Source organism: Scyliorhinus torazame, chromosome 5, assembly GCF_047496885.1.
Source record: "Scyliorhinus torazame isolate Kashiwa2021f chromosome 5, sScyTor2.1, whole genome shotgun sequence".
NCBI lineage: Eukaryota > Metazoa > Chordata > Chondrichthyes > Carcharhiniformes > Scyliorhinidae > Scyliorhinus > Scyliorhinus torazame.
This window is the reverse complement of record NC_092711.1, coordinates 118698494-118712222: the sequence shown is the minus strand read 5'-3', so window position 1 is coordinate 118712222 and position 13729 is coordinate 118698494. Positions and strand designations below refer to the sequence as shown.

Here is a 13729-nt window from a genome sequence, read left to right as displayed (position 1 = left end):
TTGACAAATTAGTCAATCAGACTGATTTCCTGAACCCATTTTCAAACACTGTCAAAAGAAAAATCAAACCTCCTCTACCCCTCTGGCTCCTTTACCAATTACCTTAGAGGGACTCACTTTCTGTTAAACAGCCTGTCAACCCCTCTCACCCACTTTTCCGAAAGTGAACAAATTTAATCAGGAAAAGTCCAACAAATTCAAATAGTTTCCTGTTAAAAGTTTATTGACGAAACAGGACATCGTTAAAAAAACTAACAGAAAATTACTTGAGGATCAAAGATAACCAGAGTAACAGGATGTTCACAATGTTCTTGTCCCAAATGGTTTCCCTTCGGCTCCTCTGTACCCTGTTCCCGTGACTCCCCGCTTTGGACACAGGGGCACTGAACCCTGGAGGTCACATCATCATCAGCCCTGGTCACCCCCCCTGAACCCTGTTTGGTTGGAGGTGCAGTTCCCAGTCAGTCCTCCAGCACCTTCCTGTCTCTATTAGCGACGGCCATGGCAGTTTCCCAACTGGGGCACAGGCCCCGTTATTCCCAGCTAAATTCAGCCCCCAGCTCCATCACCGGGCTGTCAGTGACACGAGCAATAGAGACAGAAAGGTGCCCGAGGGTCAAATAGGAAGACAAAACTTGTGGATTAGGATCTCCATAAAGGTCAGCAACTTCTTATAAAAAAATCAAATTCCCAGTCAACAAATTAAAGGATCACACGACGGGACTTCAAGTTTTATGAACAAACAAACAAACTAGAAGCTACTTTAACTCGGAAACCTACACACTAAACTATAAACTAGAACTTTGCCCTTTTACATAACCGACAATCACACTCCACGATTATAGTTACTCTGTCCTGGAGGTTGAAACTTAATTGTCTCAGAACCTGTCCAAAGTGATGATTCATTCCCGAGGATTTACTTCAGTTCTTCAACCAAGACACTGAGAAACAAAGGGAGAATAGAATAGAATGTGAACTGGCAAAATACATAAAAATGGACTGTTAAAGCTTCTGTGGCTACGTAAAAAGGAAACGTTTGGCTCAGACAAAAGTTTGTCCATTACAGATAGAGTCAGGAGAATTTAGAATGAGGAATAGAGATCGCTACAGCCACCTCGTTCAACACTCTGGGATGTACATCATCAGCTTTTGGGGATTTATTCACTTCCAACCCCATTAATTTCTCCAGTACGACTTTTTCACCAATACTAATCTCTGCCAGTCCCTTGGTTCTCTGCTGTTTTTAAAAAATATATATATATTTATTCAAAGTTTATCAATAATTTTTACAAAACATCCAAAAATGACAGAAAATATACAAAACAGAAATAAACAGGGCAATACGCCAACAAACCAAGCAACGTAATCCTCTAACCCTAAAACCATGTAACAAATTAAGAACAAAAATGGGGCCCCTTACATCAACAAAAACTGGAGAAAAACCCACCCCCCCAAAAGTCTAGGAACGGTTGCCACTTGTAAGGCAAACTTTATCTTCTCCAACCTGAGAAACCCCGCCATGTCATTGATCCAAGCCTCCAAGCTGAGGGGCTTTGCATCCCTCCACATTAGTGAGATCCTTCTCCGGGCTACCAAAGAGGCAAAGGCCAGAAATCCAGCCTCTTTCTGCTCGTGTACTCCCGGCTCGTCTGACCCCCCAAATATTGCTATCCCCCAGCTCCGTTTTACCCGAGTATCCAAGACCTTGGACATAGCCTTTGCGAAGCCCCTCCAAAACCCCGCAAGCGCCGGAACATATGGGCGTGGTTTGCTGGGCTCCCCGAGCACCTCACACATCTGTCTTCTACCCCAAAGAACTTACACATCCTTGCCCCTGTCCCATGCGCCCTGTGTACCACTTTAAACTGGATCAGGCTGAGCCTGGTGCAAGACAAGGAGGAATTAACCTTGCCCAGGGCGTCAGCCCACAGGCCCTCATCCAGCTCCTCGCCCAGATCCTCCTCCTACTTGCCCTTCAGCTCCTCCACCGAGGCTTCCTCCGCCTCCTGCAGCTCCTGGTATATCACCGAGACCTTACCCTCTCCAACCCACATGCCCAAAATCACCCTGTCCTGTATTCTCCGGGCAGGCAACAGCGGGAATTCCCCTACTTGCCTCCTCACAAACGCCCTAACCTGCATATACCTGAAGGCATTTCCCGGGGGTAACCCAAATTTCTCCTCCAGCGCCCTCAGACTGGCAAAAGTCCCATCAATGAATAAGTCCCCCATCCTTTTAATTCCCGCCCGATGCCAACTTAGGAATCCGCCATCCATCCTGCCCGGTGCAAGCCTATGGTTGTTCCGTATCGGGGAACAAACCGAGGCCCCCACTTCTCCCATGTGCCGTCTACACTGCCCCCAGATCCTCAGTGTCGCCGCCACCACCGGGCTCGTGGTGTACCGCTTCAGCGGTAGCGGTGCCGTCACCAGTGCCCCCAGGCTAGTACCCACACATGACGCCGCCTCAAGTGTTTTCAACGCTGTCCCCTCCCCCTCCATTACCCATTTCCGAATCATTGCCACATTAGCTGCCCAGTAGTAGCTGCACAAATTTGGCAGCTCCAGCAACCCCCCCCCCCACCCCCGACTGCGCCCCAAGAACAGACTCTTAACCCTCGGGGTCTTACATGCCCAGACATACCCCATAATGCTCTTGCCCATTCGCTTGAAAAAGGCCTTGGGGATAAGAATAGGCAGGCACTGGAACACAAACAAGAACTTCGGGAGGACCGTCATCTTCACAGACTGCACCCTGCCCGCCAGGGAGAGTGGCAACACGTCCCATCTCATAAAGTCCTCCTCCACCAAGTTGAGCTTATGCAGGACCCCCCAACTCTTGGCCACCTGTACCCAAATACCGGAAACTCCTCTCCACCCTCTTGAGCTGCAGCTCCTCCAGCCTCTTCTCCTGACCCCTCGCATGCACCACAAAGAGCTCGCTCTTCCCAACATTGAGTTTCTATCCCGAGAAGTCTCCAAATTCCCTAAGGGTCTGCATGACCTCCGCCATCCCCTCCACTGGATCTGCGATATACAAAAGCAGGTCATCTACATATAATGAGACCCGATGATCCTCCCCTCCCCGGACCAACCCCCTCCAGTTTCTAGACTCCGTCAGTGCCATGGCCAGCGGCTCAATCACCAGGGCAAACAGCAGGGGGGACAGGGGGCACCCGTGTCTCGTCCCACGGTACAATCTGAAGTACTCTGACCTCAGCCGATTTGTCGATACGCTCGCCACCGGGGCCTGGTACAACAATTTGACCCACCCTATGAACCCCTCCCCGAACCCAAACCGGCCCAGCACTTCCCACAGGTACTCCCTCTCCACCCGATCAAAGGCCTTCTCCGCGTCCATTGCCGCCACTTCCGCCTCCCCCCCCCTCCCCCTCCGAGGGCATCAGAATCACATCCAGGAGCCTCAGCACATTTGCATTCAATTGCCTGCCCTTCACATACCCCATCTGGTCCTCGTGTATCACTCGCGGGACACAATCCTCAATCCTAGTGGCCAGGACCTTCGTCAGCAACTTAGCATCCACATTGAGGAGCGAAATCGGCCTATACGAGCCAGCCTGCAGCGCGTCCTTGTCCCGCTGGAGGATAAGCGAGATCAGGGCCCGAGACATTGTCGGGGGAAGAATCCCTTCTTCCTTCACCTCGTTGAAGGTTCTCACCAGCAACGGGCCCATCAACTTTTGGGGATTTATTCACTTTCAACCCCATTAATAATTCCAGTACGGCATTTTCACCAATACTAATCTCTGCCAGTCCCTTGGTTCTCTGGTGTTTTGGGGACAATTTCTGTATCTTCCTCTGTGAAGACAGACACACATTGTTTAGTTTCTCTGCCATTTCCTCATTCCCCATTACAAACTCTCCTGTCTCTGCCTGAAATGGACCCACATTGGTCTTTGCTAATCTTTTCCTTTTCACATTCCTCTAGAAGCTTTTCCAGTTGGTTTTTATGTTTCTCGCCAGTTTGCTCTCATCAGTTTCTTGGTCCTCCTTTGCTGAATTCTAACGGATCTCTTTAACTTTTCTTTTGAGCCACTGTTGCATAACGTTTCCTGTTGGATTTTTGTTCCTTAAAGGAATCTATATTGAAAAATGAAAATGAAATAAAAATCGCTTATTGTCACAAGTAGGCTTCAAATGAAGTTACTGTGAAAAGCCCCTAGTCGCCACATTCTGGCTCCTGTTCGGGGAGGCTGGTACGGGAATTGAACGGTGCTGCTGGCCTGCCTTGGTCTGCTTTCAAAGCCAGCGACTTAGCCTTGTGCTAAACAGCCACTATTTGTTGTATATATGCAAAGTACATGTTGCAAAAATCCTGTAGGCTGCTCTCGCCTTTGACAGAGAGAGAGCTGACTGGAGATGATTGAGGGTCAGCACACCTCAGGCGAGGGGCCTGGTTGAGAAGGCGGGGCCTTCATGAATAAACTCAGCCAGTACGGGAGTTGAATCCTCTTTGTTGGCCTTGCTCTGCAACACGAACCAGCCGTCCAGCCAACTGAGCTAACCGACCCCTGATAAATATGTAATAATTCCTTAAACATGAGGTATTCCCTGTACCGATCAGTTTCCCAGTTCAACTCAGACAACTTGCCCCACATAACCTGATACTTTCTTTCTGTGAGGGACATCCAGATAAATTAAACAAAGGAACCATGTAACCACCAGGGCCCATCTCCATGGCAACGTGGCACGCTTTGGGGGATTTGAAACAGAAATGGAAACTAAATATCTTCAAACTTCCAAACACCCTTTCACTGTGTGATCATCGTGCAATTTGAAGCCAGGTATTAGCAACAAGGCTCAAAGATCAACAGCCCACTGCAGGCAAAGTGGTGAGACCGGCCAGTCCAGCAGAAAGAAACCCTCTGTAGAGATCTACCATGTTGATTTAGTGAGGAGCTTGCGACACTAAAACTCAGTAGAAATTTGAGTTAAACTTTTCAGATGCAAACAAGAATCTTTTGCCTCTATTTGATTACAGGATGACATCCGGGCAACAGTAAGGGATGACATTGGTGCTATGGAGGATAAGGTTGAATCCATTTGTGTGGAAATCAGGAATAGTAAGGCGAAAAAGTCACTGATAGGAGTAATCTATAGGCCACCAAATAGTAACATTATGGTGGGGCAGGCAATAAACAAATAAATAACAGATGCATGTAGAAATGGTACAGCAGTTATCATGGGGGATTTTAATCTACATGTTGATTGGTTTAACCAGGTCGGTCAAGGCAGCCTTGAGGAGGAGTTTATAGAATGTATCCGCGATAGTTTCCTAGAACAGTATGTAATGGAACCTACGAGGGAACAAGCGGTCCTAGATCTGGTCCTGTGTAATGAGACAGGATTGATTCAGGATCTCATAGTTAGGGATCCTCTCGGAAGGAGTGATCACAATATGGTGGAATTTAAAATACAGATGGAGGGTGAGAAGGTAAAATCAAGCACTAGTGTTTTGTGCTTAAACAAAGGAGATTACAATGGGATGAGAGAAGAACTAGCTAAGGTAGACTGGGAGCAAAGACTTTAGAGTGAAACAGTTGAGGAACAGTGGAGAACCTTCCAAGTGATTTTTCACAGTGCTCAGCAAAGGTTTATACCAACAAAAAGGAAGGACGGTAAAAAGAGGGAAAATCGACCGTGGATATCTAAGGAAATAAGGGAGAGTATCAAATTGAAGGAAAAAACATACAAAGTAGCAAAGATCAGTGGGAGACTAGAGGACTGGGAAATCTTTAGGGGGCAACAGAAAGCTACTAAAAAAACTATAAAGAAGACTAAGATAGATTATGAGAGTAAACTTGCTCAGAATATAAAAACAGATAGTAAACGTTTCGACAAATACATAAAACAAAAAAGAGCGGCTAAGGTAAATATTGGTCCTTTAGAGGATGAGAAGGGAGATTTAATAATGGGAGATGAGGAAATGGCTGAGGAACTGAACAGGTTTTTTGGGTCGGTCTTCACAGTGGAAGACACAAATAACATGCCAGTGACTGATGGAAATGAGGCTATGACAGGTGAGGACCTTGAGAGGATTGTTATCACCAAGGAGGTAGTGATGGGCAAGCTAATGGGGCTAAAGGTTGACAAGTCTCCTGGACCTGATGGAATGCATCCCAGAGTGCTAAAAGAGATGGCTAGGGAAATTGCAAATGCACTCGTGATAATTTACCAAAATTCACTAGACTCTGGGGTGGTCCCGGCGGATTGGAAATTAGCAAACGTGACACCACTGTTTAAAGAAGGAGGTAGGCAGAAAGCGGGTAATTATAGGCCAGTGAGCTTAACTTCGGTAGTAAGGAAGATGCTGGAATCTATCATCAAGGAAGAAATAGCGAGGCACCTGGATGGAAATTGTCCCATTGGGCAGACGCAGCATGGGTTCATAAAGGGCAGGTCGTGCCTAACTAATTTAGTGGAATTTTTTGAGGACGTTAACAGTGCGGTAGATAACGGGGAGCCAATGGATGTGGTATATCTGGATTTCCAGAAAGCCTTTGACAAGGCGCCACACAAAAGGTTGTTGCATAAGATAAAGATGCATGGCATTAAGGGGAAAGTAGTAGCATGGATAGAGGATTGGTTAAGTAATAGAAAGCAAAGAGTGGGGATTAATGGGTGTTTCTCTGGTTGGCAATCAGTAGCTAGTGGTGTCCCTCAGGGATCAGTGTTGGGCCCACAACTGTTCACAATTTACATAGATGATTTGGAGTTGGGGACCAAGGGCAATGTGTCCATGTTTGCAGACGACACTAAGAGAAGTGGTAAAGCAAAAAGTGCAGAGGATACTGGAAGTCTGCAGAGGGATTTGGATAGGCTAAGTGAATGGGCTAGGGTCTGGCAGATGGAATACAATGTTGACAAATGTGAGGTTTTCCATTTTGGTAGGAATAACAGCAAAAGGGATTATTATTTAAATGATAAAATATTAAAACATGCTGCTGTGCAGAGAGACCTGGGTGTGCTAGTGCATGAGTCGCAAAAAGTTGGTTTACAGGTGCAACAGGTGATTAAGAAGGCAAATGGAATTTTGTCCTTCATTACTAGAGGGATGGAGTTTAAGACTAAGGAGGTTCTGCTGCAATTGTATAAGGTGTTAGTGAGGCCACACCTGGAGTATTGTGTTCAGTTTTGGTCTCCTTACTTGAGAAAGGACGTACTGGCACTGGAGGGTGTGCAGAGGAGATTCGCTAGGTTAATCCCAGAGCTGAAGGGGTTGGATTACGAGGAGAGGTTGAGTAGACTGGGACTGTACTCGTTGGAATTTAGAAGGATGAGGAGGGATCTTATAGAAACATATAAGATTATGAAGGGAATAGATAGTATAGATGCGGGCAGGTTGTTTCCACTGGCGGGTGAAAGCAGAACTAGGGGGCATAGCCTCAAAATAAGGGGAAGTAGATTTAGGACTGAGTTTAGGAGGAACTTCTTCACCCAAAGGGTTGTGAATCTATGGAATTCCTTGCCCAGTGAAGCAGTAGAGGCTCCTTCATTAAATGTTTTTAAGATAAAGATAGATCGTTTTTTGAAGAATAAAGGGATTAAGGGTTATGGTGTTCGGGCCGGAAAGTGGAGCTGAGTCCACAAAAGATCAGCCATGATCTCATTGAATGGTGGAGCAGGCTCGAGGGGCCAGATGGCCTACTCCTGCTCCTAGTTCTTATGTACAATGAGGAGTCACTTAAATCCTATTCTCTAATAAGTCCGGCTAGCAAAAGGACTTAAAGAGAAGCAACTTGTACACAATTTAACTTTCAAAATAATACAGAAAACGTTTCTTGCTTACGGCAAAACAGCTTGCATTTACTTCAAGAGTTAGACTGGAAAGGTGAAAGTATGAAAAATAGAGACAGCGAATAGTTTAGATCAAAGCATAGATGCTTCATGAATAAAGATGGTTGTACGTACCATCACGGTTATAGGAAATCATATCAGTCTTTAGCCATCTATCTACACCTCTATATCGTTCTAATTGGTTTGGATTAAAATCAAATGGATTTGATTCAACGGTTAGCTGTCAATCCTCAATGTGCAATATTAGTTCTAAATGTTTCATGTCTGAATATTTGTGTATGTTATGGAATGCGATTCTGTGGTGATTATCAAGTCCAGTTCAACCTGGACTTCTGCTGACTTCGCTATTATCCACATTGTGGACAATAGCGCCTTAATGTTGCTATGGTGCCTGCCCTGTCCTTGGAGTGATAACTGGTACAGCTTGTGTTTTAATGTCACACTGTCTTGAACATGTATTTGTTAGAACAATGGCTTTCTCATCTCAGCTCAGTAAAAGTGCTGTTTTAATCTACAATGAAATTATGCATAAGTCAGGCTGTTTCGTGTCTCTGTTGAAGCTAGTTGAAGCTGTGTGTTTTGAGATGACCTGAGATTATGAGTGCTGAAATCCTTAATTTAAAATGGGTATTAAAACTGGGGCTTAATATTTATACTAAATAGCCTTCTTTTACCTATCAGGTATATTAGAAAATAGTTGGTTTCTATCACCCTCCGACCACCCCCACTGACCACCTGTCAGAATGAACAAAATGCAGTCCTGGATGTAGAGCAGAAACAATAACAGCAGAATCCAACCCCTGTAATCGATTGTGAAATTGTTGGTGTCACAGCAGGTCCGATCAAGCATGCAATCCCGTCTCACATTGAGAGGTGGACGGCCTTTCCACAGTGTGAACTCGCTGGTGTCTCCGCAGGTGGGATAAATGTGCAAATCCTTTCCCACACTGAGAGCAGGTGAACGGCCTCTCCCCAGTGTGGACTCGCTGGTGTGTCCGCAGGTGGGATAAATGTGCAAATCCTTTCCCACATTGAGGGCAGGTGAACGGCCTCTCTCCAGTGTGAACTCGCTGGTGTCCCCGCAGGGTGGATACTTCAGCAAATCCTTTCCCACACAGAGAGCAGGTGAATGGCCTCTCCCCAGTGTGAACTCGCTGGTGTGTTCGCAGGGTGGATAACTGAGTGAATCCCTTCCCACACTGAGAGCAGGTGTATGGCCTCTCCCCAGTGTGAACTCGCTGGTGTTTCTGCAGGCTGGATAAATATGCAAATCCTTTCCCACACTGAGAGCAGGTGAACGGCCTCTCCCCAGTGTGAACTCGCTGGTGTGTCCGCAGGTTGGATACGTCAGTAAATCCTTTCCCACACTGAGAGCAGGTGAATGGCCTCTCCCCAGTGTGAACTCGCTGGTGTGTCCGCATGGCGGATAACTGAGTGAATCCCTTCCCACACTGAGAGCAGATGTATGGCCTCTCCCCTGTGTGAACTCGCTGGTGTTTCTGCAGGCTGGATAAATATGCAAATCCTTTCCCACACAGAGAGCAGGTGAACGGCCTCTCCCCAGTGTGAACTCGCTGGTGTGTCCGCAGGGTTGATACGTCAGTAAATCCTTTCCCACACTGAGAGCAGGTGAACGGCCTCTCCCCAGTGTGAACTCGTTGGTGTGCCCGCAGGTGAGATAACTGAGTAAATCCCTTCCCACACTTTGAGCAGGTGAATGGCCTCTCTCCAGTGTGACTACGTCGATGAATCTCCAGCTCAGATGGGAATCTGTAGCCCTTCCCACAGTCCCCACATTTCCACGGTTTCTCCATGTTTTGGGTCTCTCCAGGCGGGACAATCAGTGGAAGCCTCGTCCACAATACAGGTACGGTTCCTCCCCGCTCTGAATATTGTTATTTTTTTCAGGCTGAGTAACTGGTTAAAGCTCTTTCCACAGTCAGTTCACTGGAACACTCTCTCGGGTGTGTGTTGTGTGGGTCTCGGTGGTTTTCCAGTCACACTGATGTTTCCACAGTCAGTTCACTGGAACACTCTCACTCGGGTGTGTGTTGTGCGGGTCTCGGTGCTTTTCCAGTCACACTGATGGTTGAAACATTTAGCTGACAGTTCGGGGAAACATTTCTCCTTCTAGATTCAAAGCCCGATGATATCCAGGTTCTAAGGAAGGAAGTGACTGTCAGATCGAGACGTGACGTTTGAGATTTCTGTCTGTAATTCCTCCTCGTCTAATATCCTGTAAAAACAATTTACAAAATTCATCACTGTCAGTACAGGATAGAAACTCAGAACAGAGAATTCTAGTTTCTATGTTACATTTTTTCCTCTCTCTTATTCCCCGAAAGTTGTAAATCTCCACCCCACACACTCCCTCCATTCTCACTCTGCTGTATCTCATATTGACCCTTCTAATTCTCCTGAAGGTGCTGATTCAGGCTGATTAACAAATCCAAGCTCACAGCTTCCTGTCCAGGAGATCACAACAAATATGAGCTGCAGTCGGCCATTCGGCCCATCGAACCTGAACCATTCAATGGGATCATTGGCCGATCTACCTCAGCACCGTTTTCCCACACTATCCCTCGTATCCCTCGACATCTTCAATATCTAGAAACCTATCAATCTGTGTCTTGAAAATACTTGATGACTGAAGCTCCGGAATCCTCAGGGGTAGGGAATTCCAAATCTTCACCACATCGGCGAGTAAAGAAATCCCTTCTCATCTCAGCTTTCTCTCCATTTAACTGCCTGTTACTCGCCTATCTAATCCTTGAAGTCATATTTGTTGTCGTGTCCCTGGAAGACATCAGGGTTCAGATTGGTAGGATTATGCCGGAAAAAGTGAAGAAATGCGCTGATAAAACAGCGCAGGTGGATTCAGCGGGAATGGATCCACCTTTTCAACATGGCGGCCTGACCCTCAGGACGTCTCTCGACCCCACGCTCTCCGGGGCTCTCTGGGAGGCGGCGAAAATGATGACTGCCGACATTATCCGTGTTACTGACCAGAGGCGGAGTGTGCTGACTCAATATCTGTGAGCTCATGAGGCCCAGCTGCAAACACCATGAAGAGGCTCGATGATCCGGAGGAGAGAATCCTGAACATTCAGCAAGATGCCTCCTCGACGGAGGCAAGAATTCAATCTTTTGAAAACCACCGAGTGGCGTGGCGGAGGTCCTGGAGGACTTGGAGGACCGAAGGTCGGAGAAAGAACATCCGAGTCGTCGGCCTGTCAGATGGTCGTCATAGAATTTATAGTGTAGGAGGCCACTTGGTCCATCAAGTTTGGAAACATGGAAACAGCACTCCACCCAAACCCATACCTCCACCCCATCCCCGTAACCCAGTAACCCCATCTCACCTTTTATTTGGGCACTAAGTGCAATTTATCATGGCCTATCCACCGAACCTGCACATCTTTGGACTGTGGGAGGAAACCGGAGCACCCAGAGGAAACCCACGCAGACACGAATGTGCAGACTCCGCACAGACAGTGACCCAAGCTGGGTATCGAACCTGCGACCCTGGAGCTGTGAAGCTACTGTGCTACCCACTGTGCTATCGTGCCACTCATAAATGGTGTTATTTTCTGTCCATTTAGTGTGGGGGGTAAGGCTCCCGTTAGGTTCTTCGAGGACTGACTGCCATGTTTTCTCAAGCTGGATGTGAAGTCTGAGCATTTCAAATTAGAAAGGGTGCATCAGTCTTTGAGGCCGAGGGATACTTTTCATCCCAGGCCTGTAATCATTCGCTTTCACAACATGAAAGAATGTCCCGGAGAGGGAACGATGAGGTGGAACCTGGCTACAGGACGGAGTGAGGATTTACTTCTTCCAGGACTTTTCGACAGCATCACAAACGAAGCGTCGAGGCTTCGATGAAGTTCAAAGGCAGCTCAAGCCTGTGGGGAGTGAATTACCTCAGGCTTTATCCTGCAACATGAAAAATGGTATCCAACAACTCCGTCAAGTATTTCAATAATGCAACCATTGTCTTGGTCTTCATCAAATCCATGAAGAGCCAGGATCTGAAGGGATGGTTTGCAGCTCGGACTAATTCGGGTTCTAATCCGGACTCTTTCCCCGTGATGGTGTTGTCTGAATTTCAGAATCACAGAAATACACATAGGGACAGGAGTAGGCCATTCAGCCCCTCAAGTCTGTCCTGCCATTTAGTGAGATCATGTCTGGTCTGTGACGTAACTCCACATCCATTAATATCTGTGCTTAACAAAACTCTATCTCAGATTTAAACTTAACAACTGATCCAGCTTCGCCTGCTGTTTGTGGGAGAGAGTTCCAAAACTTTACCACCGTGTGTGTGAAAAAGTTGTCCCAACATCTCTCCTGAACGGTCGAGCCCTGATTTTTAGATCATCCCTAGTTTTAGAATCTCCAACCAGTGGAAATAGTTTATCTTTATCTACCCTGTCTTTCCCTGTTAATATCTTAAATAAGAACAAAGAACAAAGAAATGTACAGCACAGGAACAGGCCCTTCGGCCCTCCAAGCCCGTGCCGACCATACTGCCCGACTAAACTACAATCTTCTACACTTCCTGGGTCCGTATCCTTCTATTCCCGAAATACTTCAATCAGATCACACCTTAAATGTCGAAATTCTAGCGAAAACAGGCCTAATTTGTGGTTAAAACTTTGGGTCAGAGCTGCTGCAATCTCTCCTTCGCCTCCCACAGCATCCTGGGACATCATTCATCCAGAATTAGTAATCTAATAATTTTACGGGCGGCATGGTAGCATAGCGGTTAGCAGTGTTGCTTCACAGCACCAGGGACCTGGGTTCGATTCCCGGCTTGGTTCACTGTCTGTGCGGAGTCTGCACGTTCTCGCTGTGTCTGCGTGTGTTTTCTCCGGGTGCTCCGGTTTCCTCCCACAAGTCCCGAAAGACGAGCTTGTTAGGTGAATTGGACATTCTGAATTCTCCCTCTGTGTACCCGAACAGGCTCCGGAGTGTGGCGACTAGGGGATTTTCACAGTAACTTCATTGCAGTGTTAATGTCAGCCTACTTGTGACAATAATAAAGATTATGAATGGGCCAAATGCTGTAAAGAGAGGGACTTTATAGAGAAACTGCCAAAGCCTCAACATTCACCAGCTCTGAGGACACACCTTAGCTCCCTTTCCAATCTGAAAGCAGCCTGAGCTGGATTTACATTCCCCTTAATTGATCATTGCTGGGTGATAATCCTGTACTTCCTCACCTCACACCACTGTGACAGCACCTTCACTACACAGACTGCAGCAACTGACCAAACATCACCTTCCCAGTTATTCCTGAAGGCACCGCCTTCCCAACCTGGCCCCTTGCCTGAGGTGCGGTGATCCTCAGGTCACATCACCGCCGGTCAGCTCTCTCCCGGGACCAGGCCCTGGTTCACAGCCGCCATCTTGGGGAAGCAGAGCGCATGCGCTGGCTTCTTGGTGACGCAACCGCTAGTGGGCGGGGCCTGAAGGTTTCTGTTCTCAGCCGGGTCCTAGTGCCCTTAGAAAATACCCGGCTAACAGGTTTTTAATAAGTTTCACCCACGCCCAAGCTGATGTTTGTGGCCTGGAGGTGTCTATGGATCAGGGATACATTCAGTGAGAGGCTGCAGCCTCTGTATAGCTACCTGAAGGGGGTTATACCATGGTTGATTACATTTCGTGGTCCTTTCCAGTCCATTATCAGGATGTTTGTGTGATATTTTCTTACCCTCAGAGTGATAATTCTTTGTTTAAAATACATTTCAGCAGCAGGCTTACTGAATAAAGTAATTTAAATGAATAAAGGTTATTTATTATCACACTATTCAATATGACACTTGGAGACCAACAGTCCAGAGATTTCATATTCCTCAAATGCTGGTTCATCCTGACACAACGAGACATTTAAACTTCACAGGTGGCTGCAA

General features: G+C 46.9%; 1 protein-coding gene across 3 annotated transcripts; it reads right to left on the bottom strand.

The window, feature by feature from the left end:
* Positions 1-202: 202 nt before the first annotated feature.
* Positions 203-13236, bottom strand: LOC140419608 (uncharacterized). 3 transcript variants are annotated; one of them, XM_072503533.1, is made up of 4 exons: positions 13089-13236; positions 8683-10053; positions 3462-3818; positions 203-1234 (listed from the first exon to the last, which is right to left on the bottom strand). In XM_072503533.1, coding segments are annotated over exons 2-3 (951 nt in total). In that variant the 5' UTR covers positions 9632-10053; positions 13089-13236; the 3' UTR covers positions 203-1234; positions 3462-3816. The 3 variants fall into 3 exon arrangements, 1 of the variants encoding a protein (XP_072359634.1); XR_011945896.1 differs by lacking the exon at positions 8683-10053 and having other exon boundaries at positions 13099-13236; XR_011945897.1 differs by lacking the exons at positions 8683-10053; positions 13089-13236 and adding an exon at positions 8492-8676.
* Between the last annotated feature and the right edge of the window lie 493 nt (positions 13237-13729).

What these genes read in the sequence shown, in the direction of transcription:
- LOC140419608 (XM_072503533.1), bottom strand. Translation starts at nt 9,631, where the DNA reads ATGGAGAAACCGTGGAAATGTGGGGACTGTGGGAAGGGCTACAGATTC.